A 23,787-nucleotide genomic window follows, 5' to 3' on the forward strand; every position below is an offset into this window, starting at 1 on the left:
GTTATCTTACTTCAAACTGTCTTTAATATATAGGTTGGATATAGGTGGGGAATAACATACTTAAAGCAAATCAAGCTCCTTAAAATATAACAAATTGGCACAGCTGACAGAATTACTGTAGAACCTGTGTGGGGAGCCCCCCCCTGCCCTTACAGATTTCCATTCTTTGTTGACTGCCAATTTGTTGTTTTAATGAGCTCAATCTGCTCCAAGTATGTGACTCCCCACGTATCCAACCTATATTATTGTTGTACAGGCACCTCCATGGTGTCCGAAGACATCGCAGGAGACCCAAACTATGCAAACAATCTATCATACCTTTCCTTAAACCCAATCCATTAACAGATAAAGCACTCACAACTGACTTTAGCAACCCATTTCACTCATTCACAACTCTCCAAGCAAAAAATCTAGTCCTCAAACCCCTTGTTCTGGCTCATCCAGCCAAGTGCTGAAATATTTCCCCTGCATCAATCCTATAAAACCCTTGAAGCAACTTACATGTTTCTATCATTTCCCCTCTTTTTCTCCTATCAACCAACTTCTGCAATACACACACCCTCAATCTATCTTCATAGGAACATTCCACAGACTACTCACCATCTTGGTCACTCGCCTTTTAATCCTCTCAACTACATCCTCATCCCCAAGAAACCCAGGAAACCAGAATTGATGACAGTAATCCAGATATGTGCATATCAAGGCCTTATAAAGAGGAATAACAACTTCCTTATCTCTACTTGTTAATGTGTTCTTCAATAGTGAAGTAATCTTCAATAGTGAAGTAACCTTAGCAATGTATCCTCTAAACTTTAACTCTCTGACTTCCACCACCCATAATTCTGTAACTTCATCTATTTCCTAGTACAGTGCCATCAATGTGATACACAGCTTGAAATCTATTTATCCTAAATACATAACTTTACATTTCTTCACAATAAACTGACTCCCATCATTATCTTTTGCTGATACTGACAGCCTATTTAAATCGTCCAGCAAGCTCGCCTTGATTAACTATTACTCTACGTAATTTTGCATCATTAGCAAACAACTGAATATTTCCTTTCATGTTTTTTCTTATATCATTTATGTACAAATTAAACAGTAGTAATCACAGCACTGAACCTTGTGGCACACCAGTCACCTGTTTTTGTTTCGATTCTGTCCCTCCATATACCACTTTTTGATATCTGTCCAGCAGCCACCCTGTTATCCACTTAACCAGTGTCATGTCCATCTCCCATTTGTTCTAATTTGCATAACAGAGTTCCAAGTGGTATTCTGTCAAATGCCTTTGCAAAATTGAGCAGAATTCTCGTGTAGCCATTTCCTTTATCCAAATCTGCTGTTACTCTATAAAACCCTTGTTATAAAAAAAATTATAAAAAGATAGTAAATTACTAAGGCATGACCAACCCTTCACAAAGGTATGTTGCCCTCATACAGTATCATATTTTTATCCACCCATTCTTTAATTCTATTTTTTGATCAATTTTTCAATTACTTTTACAACCGACCCTGAGCTCAATATATTCTTATTTATATAACTATGTTAATGACAGGAATAGATTTTGTCATGAAATTTTGACGAGGAAGGAACGATTTCGGCTTTGTATTCGTCCAGTGCGTACCCATGAAATGTGTGTAAAGATGTCTACATGTATAAGGCAGTAGAGAGGAATAGCGATCTGAAATTTGTAAACTGTGTCAGGCAGACTGCAAATAAGAATATACAAAAGAACAAACAAGTAGATTATTATATCTGTACACGCATGCTAGGAGTATCAGAAACAAAGGAGTAGAGTTGGTTATCTTAGCCAATATACTGCGACCTCAGATTGTAGGTATTAGTGAGAAATGGCTATCAGAATCAGACCTAATAACTGGTATCAAGTGTATTGTATTTTTATGAAGGATAGAGAGGACAGGAGAGAAGGGGGCATGCTGCTTGTAATATCGGATGACTTGAATCCAGTTAGAGTTGTTATGTTGGAGGTTTAATGGATTTTTTACAACACTCAAAAAGAATTAAAATAGAATTTAATACTTCCTATATTTCGTCCTAGTCACTAGGACATCTACGGGGATTACAAAGACAATTAATGTAACATGCACACAAAAACTTACAATACTAAGCCCAACCACGTGGGTGACACTAAAGTCCTATCTAGGTGGAGCGCCCTCTAAGGGCAGTAGTAGGTGGCCTAGAATGTAAGGTGGGACCTCTGCTGATGACTGTTTCCCAAATCTTTGGAAGCTTAATGCAACCGTATTTGTTAAGATTTGGCTGGTTTCTGAGAGCTGCTGCTGCTTCTAAGAAAAGTCTCTCTTTCTTGAATTTGCTGTGGTGGAGCATGGTGGTTTTCTTCCATGATACTTTGTGGGTGGTGTCCAAAACATGGTCAGCCAAGCCTGAATGGCCATAGTTGTGTTTAACGATGTACGACTTGTGTTCCTCCAGGCAGATGGATGCTGATCTGCCTGTCTGTCCAAAGTACGCAAGCTTACAGGAACAGGGTACTTTGTAAACTCCAGGCAGAGAGAGAGGAGGGAGCTGATCTTTCGTAGAACGGATAAGGGTAGCCAGTTTGCGGTGGGGCTTATATGCTGTGTGTAGGTTATACTTTTTTAGTATCTTGGCTATTTTTTCCGAAGTGCCACGGATGTAGGGTATGGTGATGGCATTTTTAAAATCTTGTTGACGAGAGGGATGGGGAATGGGGGAGGAATTGATTATTTTTTTGATGCTGTGTTCGCTGTAGCCATTGGAGAGGAAAGTTCTGTGTATGTGGTTAAGCTCAGTAGTGAGGGCGGTTCCACTGGAACAAAGATTGTGGGCTCTCTTGGTAAGGGTTTTAATGATGCCATATTGTTGTGAGGGGTGGTGGTGGGAGAGTTTGTGAATGTATCTGCCTGTGTGTGTGGGTTTTCTGTATACAGTGAAGGCAAGTGTACCATTAGGCAGGCGCGTGACTAAGGTGTCTAGGAAGGGTAAACAATTGTTCTTTTCCTTTTCCATAGTAAACTGGATTCTTGGATGTAGGCTATTGAGATGACCGAGGAAGGAGTCTAACGTGTCTGGGCCATGAGGCCAAATAGAGAACACATCATCTACATATCTTAGCCAGATAGAAGGTTTGAGTGGGGCTGAGTCTATGGCTCGTTTTTCGAAATCTTCCCTATAGAAATTGGCAAGGGGGGGTGAGAGGGAGGAACCCATGGCGGTTCCCTCTATCTGCTTGTAGATTTTGTTATTCCAAGAGAAATACCCAGAGTTGATGGCGAAGGAAAAGAGATCTAAGATGTCAGAGGGAAAAACGTTTTCTAAGAGAGATAAAGTGTCAGTTAAGGGATCTCTTTTCCTTCGCCATCAACTCTGGGTATTATTTAAGTTATGTAAGGCCACAGTTATTTATAAATTCTGGATAGATCATTCATGCGAGCCACTTTTCCATTTAACAGAAAATCACTAGGCTATACAAGTTTGAGGGAGTGATATGAAAGCTAGTGAAAGTGAGGCTGGTAGAGATTTCTCTTGGATTTTAGTCTTGCTTTCAACTGAGCATGTTTGTTTCATGTGGATAAGTGGATGAATAATCAACGCAATCAGAGAATGAAAAGCAAGCGGTTACTGTTACTGAAGAGGTATGAGAAGGAAACTAATCAATTAGTTGGTGTGAAAAATGTAAGAGAAAATTGAATACAAAGAGAAATTGGAAGAACAGAACAAGCCAAAGTAAAATTCTAGTGTGTCCTTAGTTAAGAGTGCTAATTGAAAAGTGAGTAGGGATCATCCTGCTTGCTGAAAATAATGAAAGGTTGAAAGTAAAAGAGACAGTGGAAATTTCAATAAATATGTGCCTCAGGGGTCTGTTTTAGGTCCATTGCTGTTTAACTTGTATATTAATGATATAGGTGAAGATTTGGATGGAGATATTCAGTTGTTTGCAGATGATGCAAAGTTGGGACGAACCATGAAGTGTAGTGAAGATGTTGTAGCCTTACAGGAAGACTTGAATAGATTGAGTGATTAGACACGGAAATGGGGATGTGAGTTCAATGTTGCAAAATGTAACGGTTTAAAATTTGGAAAACAAAGGTGGGATGCAGAATTTAAGCTTGGTGAGAATATATTGTTGGAGGTAAAGGAAATAAGAGATCTGGGGGTGATAGTGGATAAGGATCTAAAATTTAGGGGTCATATCGCCAAAATTGTGAAGACAACACAAAGGCTTCTGGGAATGATGCAGAGAACACGGATGTGTAGAAGTAGGGAGTTTCTTGTTCCATTCTATAAGGCTTTGATTAGGCCACACATGGACTATTGTGCATAGATTTGGTCACCGGGTTTTCAGAAGGATGAAGAGATGTTGGAAAGGATCCAAAGGAGACTAACTAAGGTAGTTTCTGACCTCTGGAATGTCGAGTATGAGGAAAGATTGAGAAGATATAATTTGCAGAGTCTGGTGAACAGGAGGAAGAGAGGAGATATGATAGAGACCTAGAAGTTGGTAAGGGGTTGTTATAGGATCAATGCTGGAGAAGTTTTACAGAGAATAGTGGGAGATCAGGGGAGAACCAGAGGTCATCCCTGGAAACCGTATAAAGAGGGTGTTGAGTAGGGGAGTGAGAGACAGGTTATTTTGTGCAGAGTTGTGAATGGTTGGAATGCCTTGCCTGAGAATGTGGTGTCTGCAAAGAGTTTGAATGTGTTTAAAACACGGTATGATGAGATGTGTGTGTGATAAAAGGACCTCCCAGATAAGTCTTTGACTCCATGAGGTCTTGGGGTGGTAATAATAATAATATTTTGTCAGTGTATTACATGATGTAATAACCATTATAGTATCACACATTATGCACATTAACAGATGGTGGAATTCACCTCTTAATTTCTGAAAGATGTATATGAGTGTTGTAAAACAGTGAGAAATAGATTTCCTGTAATGAAATACTGGCAAGTGGAATTAGTTGCCAGCATAGGTGACAAATGCACTGCCACTGCAAGCATTCAAGGTGAAACCAAAATAGATAATTTTTTTTTTTTCCCAAGGCCTCTATTGAGTTAGAAGACTCACTGAAGGAGGACAAACACTTACAGAGTTTGAGTGCAGTTGATGCAGATTGAGTACAGTTGATGATGGGGAGGAGAGGCTGACTGTAGGTGAGTAAACGGTGTATGGGGAGTTGAGTAAACTAGATGTTAATAAGGCTGTGGCACTTGATAATATATCACCACGTATTCTGAAAGAATGTGCCGGGTAGTTGACACCTGCCTTGATATTTTTTTTAATATGAGTCTTGCACTCGGTCAAGTTCCTAAGGAGTGGAAGGAGGGCAAGATTGTGCCACTTCATAAAGGAGGTGATAGAACTCAAACATCAAACTATAGGGCTATCTGTGTGTCAGGTGTTGTGGTTAAGTTGTCGGAGAAGCTTGTGAGAACTAGTATCCAGAGTTGGGTTAATAACAATGGTATTATCTTTGATAGACAGCATGGATTTGCTAAAGGAAGGTCATGTTTTAGTAATCTACTTACTTATTACAATAAAGTGACTGCTTACTTGCACAGAGGAAAAGGATACACAGTAATATACTTGGATTTCGCAAAGGCTTTTGATAGAGTACCTCATGATAAGTTGACAGTCAAACTAAAGTAGATGGGGTTGGATATTAGATTGGTGCATTGGATTAGAGATTGGCTATCTGATAGGTATCAACAAGTTGTGTATGGAGGAGCAATATCCAGGAAAAGGAAAGTCACTAGTGGAGTGCCTCAGGGGTCTGTTTTAGGTCCATTGCTATTTAACTTGTATATTAATGATATTGGTGAAGATTTGGATGGAGATATTCAGTTGTTTGTAGAAGATGCAAAGTTGGGACGAACCATGAAATGTAGTGAAGATGTTGTGGCCTTACAGGAAGACTTGAATAGATTGAGTGATTGGGCACGGAAATAGGGATGCGAGTTCAATGTTGCAAAATGTAAGGGTTTAAAATTTGGAAAACAAAGATGGGATACAGAATTTATGCTTGGTGAGAATATATTGTTGGGGGTAGAGGAAATAAGAGATCTGGGGATGATAGTGAATAAGGATCTAAAATTTAGGGGACACAGCCAAAATTGTGAAGACAACACAAAGGCTTCTGGGAATGATGCGGAGGACACTGACGTGTAGAAGTAGGTAGATTCTTGTTCCATTGTATAAGGCTTTGATTAGGCCACACATGGAATATTGTGCCGAGATTTGGTCACCAGGTTTTCAGAAAGATGAAGAGATGTTGGAAGGGTCCAAAGGAGACTGAGTAAGGTAGTTTCTGACTTCTGGAATGTCGAGTATGAGGAAAGATTGAGAAGATGTAATTTACAGAGTCTGGTGGACAGCAGGAAGAGGACCAGAAGAACATAAAATCGAAATCGTTCTCTCCTCGTCAACATTTCCATGATAAAGCCCATTCCTGTCATTAACACAGTTATATAACATTGTTGCTCTTATACTCACATTCCACCATTCCTTCCTTTATAATTTAGTCTCCCTGACTCTCTATGTTGGGTCTCATACCAGTTATTTGTTTTTCTAGACTCCTGATACCAAACGCATTCAGGTGTAAGCTCTTCCTCTTATACAAATTCAATCTTCCCTCGAACTCACTCCACATATCCAAAAACTCACACCCATTCCTTCTACACAGCCTATGCATCGAATCTTTTGCCATCTATTATTATTATTATTACCCAAGGTCCCTTGGAGTCAAAAAATCATCTAGGAGGTCCTTTATCACACACATCTCATCATACCATGCTTTAAACACACTCAAATTCTCTGAAGACACACACTCTCAGGCAAGGCATTTAAATCATTCACAACTCTGAATGAAAAAAACCTACTTCTCACTCCACTACTCACACCCTCTTTATACAATTTCCAGGGATGACCTATGGTTCTTCCCTGACCTCCCACTATTTTCTGCAGAATCTCTCCAGCATTGATCCTATAACAACCCCTTACTAACTTCTAGGTCTCTATCATATCTGCCCTCTTCCTCCTGTCCACCAGACTCTGCAAGTTGCATCTTCTTAATCTTCATTTGCCTCTGAACCCTTTTCAACATCTCTTCATCCATCTGAAAACCAGGTGACCAAATCTGGGCACAATAGTCCATGTGTGGCCTAATCGTAGCCTTATACAATGGAACAAGAATCTCTCTACTTGAACAAGTCAGTGTCCTCCTCATCATTCCCAGAAGCCTTTGTGTTGTCTTCACAATTTTGCATATGTGTCCCCAAAATTTCAGATCCTTATCCACTATCACCTCTTCTTATCACACCACTATCACACCTTCTTAATCTTCATTTGCCTCTGAACCCTTTTCAACATCTCTTCATCCATCTGAAAACCAGGTGACCAAATCTGGGCACAATAGTCCATGTGTGGCCTAATCGTAGCCTTATACAATGGAACAAGAATCTCTCTACTTGAACAAGTCAGTGTCCTCCTCATCATTCCCAGAAGCCTTTGTGTTGTCTTCACAATTTTGCATATGTGTCCCCAAAATTTCAGATCCTTATCCACTATCACCTCCAGATATCTTATTACCTCCACTTCTGACAATATATCCTCACCAAGCATAACTTCTGCATCCTATTTTTGTTTACCAAATCTTAAAACCTTACATTTTGCAACATTGAACTTGCATCCCCATTCCTGTGCCTATTCACTGAATTTATTCAAGTCTTCCTGTAAGGCCACAACATCTTCTCTACTCTTCATGGTTCATCCCAACTTTGCATCATCTGCAAACAACTGAATATCTCCATCCCAATCTTCTCCAATATCATTAATATATACAAGTTAAACAGCAATCTTTAACTTGTATATTAATTCATTTTTAATTAATTCTTATCATTTTATTTTTTCTTAATAAGTTCTTAATTCATTTTATCATATCATGATAAAATAGATGATTTTCACTTTCTCACTCTTCACTCTTGCATCTTCCAACAACCGTTTCATGTACCTCTCATACTAAACTTATCGATAGTTTAGTCGTTAGTACCTACTACAATTACGATCTCATTTACTTTTCTTTTCTGTTTTTGAATTGCTTCCTTTATATTCTTAATTTTCGCTCTAGGAAAACTCGAAGTCATAACTCGCTCATCAATAGTATGCTTTATCATAGAGTTCTCCACACCGAATAACTTCTTTCTTTTTACTAACATCGTCACTTACCTGATTTCTGTTACCTCCTGACTTACCTGTTTCCTGACCTGTTTCCGTGCTATGTGGATTCTTATTTTGCTGCTTAATTTTCATTTTCTCCCTATGCTTATTTAAATGCCTCTCGACATTTTGTAATATTCCCGCATCATTTACTTTTGCTATTTTGCAGGTTAATTAATTTACAATAACCTCCTCCAGATATCCAATAACCTCATTAGCGTGGCTCGTCTTCTTGCAGTGTTTTTGTTAGCATTACTTTTCTTGTGTGTTTTTGGTGTAATTTTAAACTTACACTTATTCTTGAAGTATCTTAATAAAAATATGTTGCAAAATAATAAATACACTAAAACACTAAAATCTACATGAATATACTATAAAACACTAAAATCTACATGAATATACTATAAAACACTAATTTTCTAAGGACAATACACAATAAAAGACAAAAATCACCAATTTTACAGGAGCGCTAAATTCACTGGTATACACATGCACTAATATACATGCACTCATTAAGCATACATTTCTTTTACTTTTATAAATAATACCTAAAAAGTCATAATAAATAAAATAAATACCCTTATTAATGTAATACTAACTTTCAGTGGTGAGCAGACATTAACAGTTTTCTTTCCTCTGTGCATTTCCACATCCACAACAAGATAATATCTGGTTTTATTCTAAGGACAGATAAATAAATAAAATAAATAAACAAATAATGATCATAAACATAAATAGAGAAAGGAAAATCCTGTCAAAAGCAATCATATGTGTGAGAGCTGGTAAACACCTCTTTCATTAGCTGGTGTTTACCAGATACCATGTGAATGTAATTATTATTATTATTATTCAGGCCTCCATGGAGTCAAAAGACTCATCGTTGGAGGTCCTTCCTAAGAAACACAAAGTCTATCAAGACTCATCGAGGGGAGGTCTCCCCTCAATGAAACACAAAGTCTATCATGCCACACCTTGAACTCATTGACCGTTCTTGCTCTCACCACTCCATCAGGCAATGCATTTCATGGTTCAATCACCCTCCATGCAAAGAAACCATTCCTCACCCTCTTGCTCACAGTTTCCTTTCACAATAAAATTTATCATACTTTGGACAAACAGGCCATTCTGTGGAAAAAAGAATGAAGGAACATCAGTATTATATCAAATACATGAAACCTCATAAGTCTGGTCTAGCACAACATAGCATTGACACTAAACATAATATCCAGTGGGATAAAGCTTGTCTTCTCTACAGATGCAGGTTTAAATATGAACGCCTATTTAAAGAAAGCTGCGAAGCCCTTTTACATCGGCTGAATTTTAATTGAAATGATTGTCTCTCTCCCTCCCAAAAGTTTGGGAGATTCTCATCTTATGCAACCATCAATGATAGTTTTTAAGCATTATTTAATAATATTTTATTAATATTAATCTTCTGGCATATGGCAACAATTTAATTTAATTGGTAATCCACCAACTATTCTGTATTTTGTATTCCATTCCTTTAACTGTTTGTTCTACACTGATAATATACTGTTACTTTCAGTACGAAATATTTGTACCATTATTTCATTAAAGCTATTACTGTTGGTTTATACGTGTTAAGTTATTAACTAACGTAGTAAACTTTCTCTGGACTTCTCCAATATATCATCCTCCTGAAAACCAGGTGACAAAATGTGTGCACAGTAATCCATATGTGGCCTGATGGTTCCTTATACCGAGGAACCATATCATCTTTGCTTCTGCATGTCATTGTCCTCCTCCTCATTATTGCCACAATCTGTTGAGTTGTTCTTACAATTTTAACAATGTGATCCCTAAACTTCTAGTCTCTGTCTGCCATTATTCCCTGAGCTCTGTACCTCTTCTCCACCTACTTCCAAATTTCTCTATTAATAGTATCCTCTGCATCCCAAAACTTGCCTACCAAAACTGAAGACCTTGAACTTTGCAACATCAAACTGATAGCTCCAATCATTTGTCGTCTTGCATAGTCTATTCAGATCCTCTTGCAAGGCCACAACTTATGCTTTAATAGCCCTTATTAAAATTTATATTATATTATAATATATTATAATATAATATTAATATATTAATTCTCATAGCCTTCCCATGCATCATCGGTGAACAACTGCACATCTCCAGTTAAGCTGGTCTCAATGTCATTAATATACAAGTTAAACAATAACGGTCTCAAAACAGATCCCTGGGGCAATCCACTAGTGACTTTCCTCTTTTGAGATACCAGTCCTCCATATTCAAACTGCTGATACCCGTCCAACAGCCAATCAGCTATCCAACTAATTCCAACTGTTTTAGTTTAGCTACCAGCTTTTCATGTGGTGGTTTATCAAAGGCCTTTGAAAAATCTAAGTACACCACTGTATATGCATTTCCTTCATGGAGTGAATTTATCACCTTGTAATATGTAAGGAGATTGCTGAAATGACATTCCCTAACAAATACTTCCTGTTTTAGTTTAGCTACCAGCTTTTCATGTGGTGGTTTATCAAAGGCCTTTGAAAAATCTAAGTACACCACTGTATATGCATTTCCTTCATGGAGTGAATTTATCACATTGTAATATGTAAGGAGATTGCTGAAATGACATTCCCTAACAAATGCATACTGATCATCATAAAGAATACCGCTATTATCACTCCACTTCTGAATCATAGTCTTCAACAACTTCTCTTAATACCTTTACAACAATCCCTGACACACAGATTGACCTATAATTTGTAGTCTTAGTCTTATCTCCCCCCCCCCTCACCACTCTGTGAAGTGGAACAATTTTCCTCACCTTCCATTCCATTGGGATTCTCTTTGTTGCAAGACTCATGTTAAACAGTTGTTCAAAAGGTGCCATTTATTCCATAGGGCATTCAATCAAGATATGTCGCGATATACTGTCAAATCCCACTGCCTTAATTGCTTCAAGTTCTTTAATTTCTCATATACTTCCTGTTCATTCACCATCAGTTCCTCTCCTGCCATATCCTTTACATTACAGTTTCTCCTGATGTTGAAATACACTAATAAACTGATCATTGAGTAATTCAACTATATCCTCTGCAATGGTTACCAATCTGTCAGTCATTTTCAACTAGCATCATTTTCTCATAGTGATTTTTCCTTCTACTTTTCATATATCGAAAGAACTCGTTAGGAGCTTTCTTAGCTTGATTAGCAAATTTCTTCTCATACTGCATGTTTTCTGCCTTTATCAATAGAATTACTTTTCTGACCTGCTCTTTGTACTCTTCATGCAACTGATTATTAGCAACATTTATATTGTGTTGAAGAAGGCCTGCATATTTCTTCCATATTTCATATTTAATCTCTTCATTCATCCATCTTACATTTACATCTTACTTTTCACCTTTGGAATACACTCACACGCTGCTGCTGTTAAATAGCACTCGATCAATGCCCATGCAGTGATCCTTCCCACTCAATTCCTCTTTTCAAGCTAGAGCATCCAGTTGTCTTCTAAGCTTTCCAAAATTACCCCTTGTAGTTCCACATATATCCCTTTATAGAAGTTCTCATGTGACTAGCTGCCACTCAGTGATCACTTCAGGGTCAGACTCTTCAAATGAGAGAAAATTATACACACACTCCATTCACAATGACATCCTCTGATGATATACCCAGATCTAAGACTCTTAACCCTCACGTGCCCTCTGTTACATACTGCCTAAGATTGTTGTCCCTTAAGAACTGAAGTTATTCATTCTCCTTATCCCCTGATGCTATCTCTTCATTCCAATCAATATTGCCATAGTTGAAATCACCCATAATGATCACCCATTACTTTCTAACTAAGTCAAGTTGCCAATATGTTTCTTTGTCTCCATCTTCCACAATCCCTGGTCTGTAGGAACATCCCACGAAATATTTCATTCTAACAACTTTCACTTCACAACATAATGATTCAAAACACTACCCATTCCTTCTTTCCTTTCTTTTCCTATCTTCACAAAAAAACATCATATCCATCCATTTCTATTCCCATCAAGAGGTCATTCTCATCCAACTATATTTCACTTATTCCAACTATTATTGAGCACATATATTCAATATATTCAATCAATGCAACAATTTCATCTCCATATTTTTGATACTCATAAATAAACATACCAGTTCATTTCTTGGTCTATAACCAGTCCTTCTCACACTATCCCCCATGTGTGACTCCTCATCTCATATAGCCTCCCAGATTTAATCCCCCATGTATTCCTGACCATTCCATTCCTTTGCCTATCATCCACACACTTGCAATCATTACCGCTTTAAGAATTCAGTCTCCTTATACCGTGTCTCCCTGTTCAACTTGTTTTCCTGTTCTCACATTCTCTTCTCCATTCACAACCACATCAGTCTCACCTAGTCCACTCTCCTGCTCATTCACATCATCTTTGACTTTCACTGATACCTTGTTTGCATCATTCATTACACTTACAACAGCAACCTTCCCAAATAACTCACTTCAAAACCATTCTGATGCAGTCCATCGCTCTTATATGCTCCATTCGTCCCTCAAACTTGTCCTACTTATTCACAAACTGCATTCTTTCTCTTCACACATTTTCACTAACATTCCATTCAATATTTTTTCTCACTGCCACAACTCATCATCATCATACCTGGGCAACAGAAACACTACCTTTCCTACTACACTGTTGTTTTTCATTGTCCTCTATAATATGCTAATGTAAAATTTATATTTTAATCGGCTGTGTCTTTGTAAAATTATATTTTATTTTATTTATATTTTTTTCTTATTGTACTTAACTTAAAGGTCTATAATCAATATTTCAGCTTTACTTAATTTTTCTTAACTTAATTCTTTGTCGTAATGCCGAGTTGTTTTAATCCGTTGCTTGATTTAATCAACTACAGTTAATCCTTTATCTTAACTTTTTGACCCCCCCCTCTTCTCAAAGTTGTAACTATGTTATTTGCGTGCATCCAATTTTATAACCTGGGAATTTGCCTTGGGCTACAGCCAAATTCCTTTGTTATACAGCAAGTGTATTTTACAATATTGATTTCTGAAAATTTATTTTTATTTCAGCTGCGCCATCAGAAATCGCAGATAAGATTTTAATATCTTTCCAAAGAAAAAACACTTCGCTAAGCACGGAAATACTTCTAACTCTCAACACTTTATCAAGCAACATTTAAATCTCTATTTTATAGTCATGGTAAACTATCCCCTGAAGTCACATAGGTTCGATTTTTATGAGCAGTGCATTGGTATGCAGGAATCAGGCAAATTATTTGACAAACAAAATAATTTCTTCATACAAATCAAGTTACAGTAAAGGTTAATACTAAACACAAAACTATTTCTGACTCAATACTTCTCATTAACTTTAGCTAGGAGCTTAACTATTCAACCTAGACAAATTTTCACTATGTACACAGACTATGGTAATAATTGTGCCTACACTTAATTCATATATTAGAAATGACCTACTATACTATACAACACGTAAGTTTAAACAATAGGTAACAACAATTGCTATTTTATCTCAAAACTAAGCAAGTAAATTCTCAATGTATAGCTAATTTCCTTCAGTCCTTAAGTAATATTAACAAAAAAATATGCTAAACAATCTCTGCTACAATTCATGCCTTTAGTTAATCATATATAGAAGACCTTACTTTGTATTAAATCTGCTAGTCCATGTCGGTAGATCCTTGATATTGTTACCATCTATTTCATTCCGATGTTTCTTCTCACTTACGGGCACCTCTTTTCGACATCGACGGGACACTTCTACTGGCGGCAATCAGCAGGCACCTTGGCAGCTGGAAGTCCGGAACTCATTTCTTTCACTGCTTAAATGACCCATCTAACATCTTCAGGTATCTGTTGGCTGGAACAGGTCCCTTGACCTAGAATCGATGGAACATACACGAACCTGGAGCCGGAACAGAAAACTGAGTAAAAGCATGCTTATCCAGTGATGACCATCGATAACGGCCTCTCCTCTTTAATGGTCATCTGGCTTACGATTGACCTTCCCCAACAAACTTCCACTATGACGACTGACCTTCTCTGATGAAAAAAACATGGTAACCTGCTCTGTGATGACGGCGGCTACCCCTTTTTGCCCTCAATGTCTTTCGCCCCTTTTAAGCTACTCCATTGACCTTGGATTTTGCTACCCTTTCATTCCCTTGGGTATTCACATGGTTCTTCACCTGCCACCTTTCTCGGTCGCTTCGTTAAGGCGGGAAACCCCGTAGTTCTTGACCTTCGTAAATGTGATAGCCTCAGGTCTTATTTTAATCTGTCTGGGATATTTCTTTGTCTTAAACATTCTATTATTACATTTCATTTATACATAATTTTCTTTGTTGTTGTACTATCTGTTGTACTATCTGTTGTATCTAACTGTTGAATTAGTAATTCAACAGTTAGATATTTACAAAAATTGCAAGTAAATCAATCTAATCTAAATTCCTAAGTAAAATCAGTATAGAAGGAATTTAATATAAAATTTCTGTCTATACAAGATTTTACACTAATATCCAATCTATTTTTCTGCTCAAGCAAATCATTTGTCCCAACCATAACCACTAACTCACTAAATTTTAATCATTATCTATAGTCTACATAATGCAATATTCATTTTAATAAAATAAAATATTATATAAATCACCACTTTTTTCTATCAGGCCTTCCAGAGTAGAGAAAAGAAATTATTCCATGTAGGATGATGATCTGGAAGGAACTTTATTTTTGGAGCACATTTAAGACAAATGTTTTCATCTAAGTGATAGCAGAGGATCATTTTCAAATGAGTCATGTGTGAAAATCACCAGTGGGGGGGGGCATGTTTAACTAGGCGATGTCCCAGTCAGGAATGAATCTCATCATGTTGTATTATTACATAAATTTTATGGTTTAAGACAATAAAAAGTACAATTTGGTCAGCTAAGTCCAAAATTGCCAGCCCATCCTCATTCATGCAGTACCGAGTAGACACCTACTAACAGGATGCACCATGAGAAGGTGAGGATTGGACATTAAATGAGAAGCCCCAGTTGGTTCTCCGCATTGCTAAAGGTGATGTGGAGGGATCCTCCCAGTTATTAGGCTTTGACCCTTAAGTGACCCCAGAAAGAATTACAACATATTAATTCCACCTTTTTATGTAATGATTTTAAGGATTCATTTATCAAAAAATCTTTTAACAGCTATGGTTCCTATCCCTTATGTGCACAGCTTTATTGAATGTATAGTGCCAGTTTTTAAACCACTGAATATTTTTGTTGCCTTTCACCCATGAAAAATCTGAAAAATCTCCACTTTTCTTGCTTCTCCTAAGAACAAGTTCCCAGCTCTTATTTATCCAGGCATCTACCAGATCCCTTGATTAAGTGGGTTATCTTATTTTGGACAATCCAGAAGATCTGCTTTCATTCATCAAGAAGAACACAAGCCTTACATTAAATACCTCAAGCCTGAACATTCTGGACTTGTGAAGCATGCTACCAACACTAAATATAGAGTATATTGGAACAAGAAAGCCGTCCTTCATAAAAATTTTTTCCTCACAGAACATCTTAATAAAGAAACATTTGAAATTATACTTCATTGTCTTAACTTAAACAGAAACAATGGTGTACATATATCCCATTTGTGGGATATATGTACTTTTTAAATTTGCTAATTTTATCTAACTTTATTTTGTTTATATTCCTATTAATTTCCTAACTTAATAAAAAAATTATATTCATATAATTTTTTTATTAAGTTAGGAAATTATTCACTCTATTTAGTTATCTTACATAACTACTCATGTGGCTACATTCCATGATCCAGTACTGATAACAACTATAATACTAAGGCAAAAATAGTATAGTAATATTTTTTTTACATGAGCTTTCCTCTGTTTTTAGAAATTTTTTGATTATGCCAACTCACAGTATTTCATTATTGAAACAAATATATCATTAATCATTTTCCTGATGTGAATGGAGTCACAAGATTAATCACGAGAGATCAACTAGTCTATCATACCACTCCTTAAAATCATTCATAGTCTGCACGTTCCTTGCCCTCTCATGCAATGAATTCCAAACTACTACCACTCTCCATGCAAAAAACTTCTTACCTTTACTCACCACCACTTTTGCAACTTCCAGGAATGGCCTTTTGTCCTTCTTCCTTTCCCTCATTTTACCATATGAAAAATCTTCTCAGTGTTAATATAATAATAACCCTTCAACAGCTTAAATGTTTTATTATTATTATTTTTATTCAGGCCTCCATGGAGGCCTCCATTGACTCCTCCTGCGAGGAGTCTTTTGACTCCTCGCAGGAGGTCCTTCCTAAGAAACACAAAGTCTATCAAGACTCATCAAGGGAAGGTCCCCCCCCCCCCCTAAGAAACACAAAGTCTATCATACCACTCCTTGAACTCATTGACCATTCTCGCTCTCACCACTCCATCAGGCAATGCATTCCATGGTTCAACCACCCTCCATGCAAAGAAACCACTCCTCACCCTCTTGCTCACAGTTTCCTTTCGTAACTTCCAGGGATGGCCTCTTGTCATCACTCCTTCCTGCTGTTCAACCAAGTGAAAGAACTCCCCAGTGTCAACCCTGTAACCACCTCTCAACAGTTTAAAAGTCTCAATCATATCACCTCTCCTTCTTCTATCCACCAAACTCTGCAGTCCACATTCCCTCAGCTGATCCTCATAACTATCATTGTACAGTCCTGAAACCATCTTTGTTATCAGTTAATTTATCCCCTTCAAATCATGGGGACCAAATCTGAGATGTTTTTGATCATATCTTTCCCTTTGCCTTCCATCCACTAAACTCTGCAGCGCACATGTCCTCATAATTAACGTTGTCAAGTCCTTACATCATTTTTGTTATCCATCTCTGTACCCACTCTAAGGTCAATCATCTCTTCAAATTCCAGTGACCAGATATGAGCACAAAAATCCAGATATGTTCTGATCAAAGCTTTATACAATGAAACCAGCACACTTATCTCTCATGGTCAGTGTTCTCCTCAACATTGCTGCAATTTACTGAGATGTATTTACAACTTTTGCAATATGTTCATGGAACTTTAAATCCCTATTCACAGTCACCACAAGATCCCCTACTTCCTCTACTTCTCCCAGTATAACTCCACCAAGTGAGTATGAAGCATCCCATCTGTGGATCCAAAATTTTAAAACCTTACATTTAATGTAAGGTTTTAAAATTTGATTGGCTGAGTGGTTAGCATATCTGCTCTCCAGCCAAAAAAGGGTGGAGGGGTCAAATCCTGCTGTGGGTATGGATGTTTGTGATTGTCTGTGAAAATACTAGTGGTGGTAGTGGTGGGCAGTAGATGGCAATGGTATAGATCAGTGGTTCCCAAAGTGGGTGGTACTGCCCACTTTGGGAACCACTGATTTGGGAACCCAGATTGCTCCAGCACCCCTAAGGGGCACTGAAACAATTGAAGGTGAATATATGGACACTTGGGCAAGTGCTCATGTCTTCTAAGTGGTCCTCACTAGAACAACTCGTGAATGCTGGCGAGTGTATTCCCGTAAGCGCTCTGGTAAATTTTTTTTTATGAAACTTTCATAGTTTCCACATTCGGCTTTGAAATAATACTTAATTTAATATCCACTTGATTTATATAAATTTGCATCACCAAACTGAAGTCTTTTGGCTCTTTATTTTAGTAAATTCTGTTAAAGTTTTTTTTCCCATAGTGTCTGCAATAGCTTTGGGATCAGTAACTATACATCCATTATGTTCAAAGGTAGACAATTGATGTGCTTTTATCTACTTTTCATCTTCTAGATTATATCCCATGCAATTTTTGCATTGGATGTTTGATTACTCGATTATGTAAATTGGATCCAGGATAGTTTTTGATTCTGACATCTCATAACATGTTTTGGCCTGAGCACGTTTAAATGCTATTAAGTTTGTTGTGGTCAAGTATCTACAAAACACACCCTATGCTGCATGTTGATGTTTCTTGGTTGCTTGGAACTCTAGGTTCCACCAAGACTTTGAATAGAGTGAGAATCTGAATGATTTTTGAAATTACTGCAGTAATTTCAAATACAATACAATCTGTTATATACTTCACTGCTTTGTTGATAGTTGTTTGGCACAAGGTATCAGTATTAAATTTTTGAAGTTGGGAAAATTTACTCTAGTCAGCCTGTTCCATTTTACTCATGGACATCCATGTAAGAGAACGTGGTTCCTGTGAAGACATAGTGCTAATAATGGGAAAACGATCACTTCTGTATATGTTTTCTGTGATATTTCATGTGAGCAGTGAAAAAAATTACAGCGGAGCAAACTGTAAGATTAACTGAAGAATACAAGTGGTTAGGCATATGGAAAAGATATTTGCTCTGCTATTAATAATGGAGAGGTCATGGGCTCTCAAGCATTTGCTCAATGAAAAGATCTCTTCTATTCATATTGGCACTACACCACAATATGTTATGTCCATTAAAGTCTTTCATTAGGAGTATGGGCTGAGGAAGCTGCAATATGAGATTATCAAGTTCTGTTTCATTTAATTCATAACTAGGCAGTAAATATATTGAGCATAGTGTGATAGGAAACTCCACAAATATGCGAATCACTACTGTTTTCAGAACAGTAAAAGTTGGACATGATAGAAGAAGTATGACAGCCTACGAGGAGAGCTACTCTACCTTGAGAAGAACCATCTTCAATTCTGTCCGAGTGATATTCCTGAAGGAACAGTCCTCACTGGATTGCAAATATGTTTCCTGAAAAAAAGAAAGAAAAGGTTTGTGTTTCTGTAGCAGGTGCTTGATATCACTGATTCTGCTGAAATCCACAACAGTTTTCACTGGATGTTTGATTGGAGACTTACCCTTGTAAGGTTTATATTTCTCATTAAATTTTGCGAAGTAAGGATAGCCAGTGTCCATCTCTTCTTCTGGAAAAATATCCAATACATCTTGGTTCGCTAAGTAATTTCATGTTACTTTCATTGGATACTGAAGTATCCATTTTTTTCTGTGGGACAGTATGGTGGTTTATCTTTAGGCTATTACCTTGCCATAATGTTTTTCACAAGTGTGTTCTCATTGAATGAAATCATTTTTGTAGTGGGACCACACATTCTAAGATTGATACACTCCACAGAGAAACGATCATGATCATAAATTTTAAGTATGGCAAAATTGTAAAATGATGGAATAGATATATGCATTTGAGTAGCTGTCGGCATTTTCTTAACTGCTACTTTCTCAGCATAAGAGGATCTCAGAACAGTTGTTGTAGTGGCCAACTTCTTTATTGCATACTGATATGATATATTTTGTTCTGTTTTCATGTGTTGTATTTCTTTTTCATCTTTCCACTTCTGATATGAAAGGGAATACCCTTGATGATCTTCAAATTGAGATATCTTAGCACAATAAAATTTCGTATCATGCACTTTACTACCATGCAAAACTGACAGTTTCAGCATGTCCATATTTCTGGCATTGGAGGCATCTTATTGGATTAGGGATGGACAGTCTAACAGGACAATTGAGATACTCTGGTTTAACAGATGTTGAAGGTTTTTAGGAGTATCAAAAGAGGATTATGTTTCTGGTTGGAACCAGTTTACCATCCCTACAGATGAAGTGCATCTCATATCTGTCATCCCCTCATCTTTCAGCTCTGAACATATCTCCTCATAAGAAACATCTGAGCGATCGGATTCTGAGATCACTCCTTTACTGGAATTGAGTGTTTTATGGAATGTAACTATTATTGGTTATTCTGCTTATTGACATTGCTGTGAGTAGTTTTTCAGACTGTTGTTGATATGATGTTTCTACAAGGATGCTCCTACAATTTAGTTTCTTAACTGTTTTGGGAGAACCTGCTAGTCCTAAACCATTTTCTACTATATCTATTGGCTTTTCACCTGTTGCGTGGATTATTAGAAAAACTTGTACATTTACATGGTATTGCGCCTTTTGTTTTGTATTTCTGTTATCAAAAAAAAAAAAGGTGTATCAATGGTATCATTACTTGGTTAGGTTTAATGAACCTGAAAAACCAAGGATAAAGGATTCATGCTCAAGAAGTTTTTTGTTTAGCTCCAGAGCTACTCACCCATCATGGAGCCACTCTCTGGCAAGCTGCCCCCCTGTCCCTGGACCTTGGGGAAGCAGGCATATGGCAGCACTCTTGACACTTGCAGGTGAGCCTATTAGCCGAATAATCCTGTCTGGGCCATTACAAACCACTTGTCTTGTGAAAGCAGAAGTGAAAACTTATGATACTACCAGGATCTCCCTTACCAGATGTCTGTGGGTCACACTGCACAACAAACACAGCAGCACATTGGATCCCAATGATTTTACTCTGGAAGATGGGATAGTATAAAAGAAATAGAACAAGGAATACATGAAGAAAAGCAAGGACTAGTACCATCACTGGCACCATCATCTTTAAAGGAAAAAGGAGGGAAGAAGACTTTTTCCCCCCTCAGAGTAGTGCTTGATTGAATTATGATTGGATTGGCTTGCATTCTGAGTCAAAGAGTGCAAGCAGTGTGAATGAATTCAAGCAAAGTTTGGACAGCTGGTGTAAGTGGTATGTAGCATTCCTTGACGAATCCCTAACACCCAGGAGGTTCTCATAATCATAGTAATAAAAATGATGAATGCAAGTAGCAGGAAGCCCTTTTTGTTAATTGGCCTAGGATTATGGTTTCTCATGTCTTGATGAATTCCACAGAACCAGAATTAGAGAGGATTATCTAGTATTCTGGCTAGACGATGGATGATATGCATTACATTATTGCTTATAGGGAATATTTTGCATCCCTTTCCAGATTGAGCAGTGGAATTGGAAATAATGGAATATTCAATGTAAAATCATCCAGGAAAATGACTTTGAAATTTGGAGTGTTGGACTGCAGATCATCAAATTTTGCAAGATATGAGGGATGGGGGGGGGGGCAGAAAGTTCTGAAGTTTAGAACAAAAATGATATGAAAGCAGCTGATAAACCACAAGAAAGAACATACTAGTAGCAGAGTTGTGAAGGTAACTTATGTTCTTATATTCTTAAATCCATGTATATTCTTTCTTGTGGTTACATCAATTGATTTAATATCATTTTATCATTTTGTTCTAGGTGTTTATCATAACTTTCCAGACCCATACTCATAAAAATTTAGGGAAGTCAGAGTGATTTTGAGAATTTGCAATGTGATAGAGACAGCAGATGAATTCACCTGAAAGAGGCAAGTAAAACCTAAGTCAAAAAGGATTAAAAAAACAGAGAGATTTGAGATTTATTTTTTTCTGGCATAGAATGTATTGCACAAAGGAAAAATTGCAAATCTTGTCACTGAAGCATTCATACAGGGTGTTGTTTGGAGATTCTGGGTGTGTAGGCGCGTTGAAATTGATATACAAGTTTCAGGCAGAAATAGGTGTTTATATGGATATATTTAAATGATGGTGTAACCACTTACATTTGTGTTTATGCTGGTGTGGATGTGGAAAGGATTTTTTTTTGGAAGGGGGGGGATATGGGAGAGTTAGATTTTGTTGTGCTCAAATTCAGAAATGGAAGAAAGAGTGCTGTAAAAGGAATTAGAGAAGGTAAAGGCGACATGAAAACTGGAGAAAAAAAGATATCCTTATTACTTAAAAAAATTACTAAATGAAACAATCAGGAATACATATCCATACTTGAAGTAGAAAAAGCCATTAAAAACCTGAAATGTGGGAAAGGCAGCTGGAGTAGATTATATTAGATGAGAATGCTCAAATATGGAGGTATACAAGTCTTATAGTAACTGCACTGTGTCGTTCAAAAGACCTACACAGAGGGATGAATTCCAGATGATTGGTGCTCTCATAGTACCCATATATAAAAAGGGATATAAAACTGAATATGAGAATTACAGAAGTATTTCCCAACTGAGTCTTCCTGGTAAGATTTATGCAAGAAATGGTTGAGAAGGATTGTGAGAGGGAAGCTTGGTGAAGAACAAGCTAGATTCAAGCCAAATAGAGACTGTCAGGATTAGATTTTCACTTTACAACAAATAATTGAGAAATCATGGGAACATTGTGCCACTTCATAAAGGAGGTGATAAAACTCAAGCATCAAACTATATGCCTATCTGTGTATCAGATGATGGAGTTAAGTTGTTGGACAAACTTGTGAGAACTAGAATCCAGAATTGGGTTGAAAACAATGGTATTATCTTTGTTTGACAGCATTTATTTGCTAAAGTATAATAAATTTAGTTTAATCCTTTATCCAAGTGTGAGCAAACAAAGTCTGCACCTGAAAGTATCTTCAGGACTAGGGTAAGGTGGTGCAACACCAGGTGGACGCCTTGCAAAGGTGGAGCAAGGTACTATCACTCCTATCTCAGTATCTCCCATAATGCAAAACATCTCCTTGCAGATATGTCTAATGTTATGCATTAAGGGAAGGGCCACTACCCAGACAGGTTTCGACCTTTATTGAGGTCTCTTTAGTGGGAGCCAGGCCCCAGTGGAGATACCAGCCAGAAGCGTTAGCAAGGTCATCTCTACCTATAGGAGTTGCCAAATGGTGTGGTAAAGGGAGGTCATGTTTTAGTAATCTACTTACTTATTACAATAAGGTGATAACTTCCTTCGACAGAGGAGAAGGATACACAGTAATATACTTGGATTTCACAAAGGCTTTTGATAGATTACCGTATGAGAAGTATATAGTCAAACTGGAGTGAATGGGGTTGGATATTAGATTGGTGCATTGGATTGAAGACTGGCTATCTGATAGGTATCAACAAGTTGTGTATGGGAGAGTGATATCCAGGAAAAGGAAAGTCACTAGTGGAGTGCCTTAGGGGTCTGTTTTAGGGCCACTGCTGTTTAACTTGTATATTAATGATATTGGTGAAGATTTGGATGGAGATATTCAGTTGTTTGCAGATGATGCAAAGTTGGAACAAACCATGAAAAGTAGAAAAGATGTTGTGGCCTTATAAGAAGACTTGAATAAATTGAGTGACTGGATATGGGAATGGGATGTGAGTTCAATGTTGCAAAATGTAAGGTTTTAAAATTTGGAAAACAAAGATGCGATGCAGAATTTATGCTTGGTGAGGATATATTGTCGGAGGTGGAGGAAATAAGATATCTGGGGGTGATAGTGGATAAGGATCTGAAATTTAGGGGACACATGACTAAAACTGTGAAGACAACACAAAGGCTTCTGGGAATGATACGGAGGACACTGACTTGTACAAGTAGGGAGATTCTTGTTCCATTGTATAAGACTTTGATTAGGTACACATGGACTATTGTGCCCATATTTGGTCACCTGGTTTTCAGAAGGATGAAGAGATGTTGGAAAGGGTCCAGAGATGACTAACTAAGGTGGTTTCTAACCTCTGGAATGTTGAGTATGAGGAAAGATTGAGAAGATGCAACTTGCAGAGTTATGGTGGATAGGAAGAAGAGGGAAGATATGATAGAGACCTACAAGTTAGTAAGGGGTTGTTATAGGATCA

The 23,787-nt window shown here is 37.3% G+C and overlaps 1 protein-coding gene across 10 annotated transcripts in view; it reads right to left on the reverse strand.

Moving 5' to 3' along the window:
• Positions 1 to 23,787, reverse strand: part of LOC150104358 (intermembrane lipid transfer protein VPS13A-like) — a 2,072,875-nt gene that overhangs the window by 614,543 nt on the left and 1,434,545 nt on the right. For all 10 annotated transcript variants that reach the window (XM_090396324.1, XM_090396319.1, XM_090396320.1 and 7 more), the window contains one exon: positions 8,825 to 8,905. In XM_090396324.1, coding sequence (XP_090252450.1) covers positions 8,825 to 8,905 — 81 coding nt within the window. The remainder of the gene's footprint in view (positions 1 to 8,824; positions 8,906 to 23,787) is intronic.

The sequence above is a fragment of the Typopeltis vanoorti genome, chromosome 8 (assembly GCF_054136105.1).
Source record: "Typopeltis vanoorti isolate ZY-2024b chromosome 8, IOZ_Tvanoo_1.0, whole genome shotgun sequence".
Taxonomy (NCBI): domain Eukaryota; kingdom Metazoa; phylum Arthropoda; class Arachnida; order Uropygi; family Thelyphonidae; genus Typopeltis; species Typopeltis vanoorti.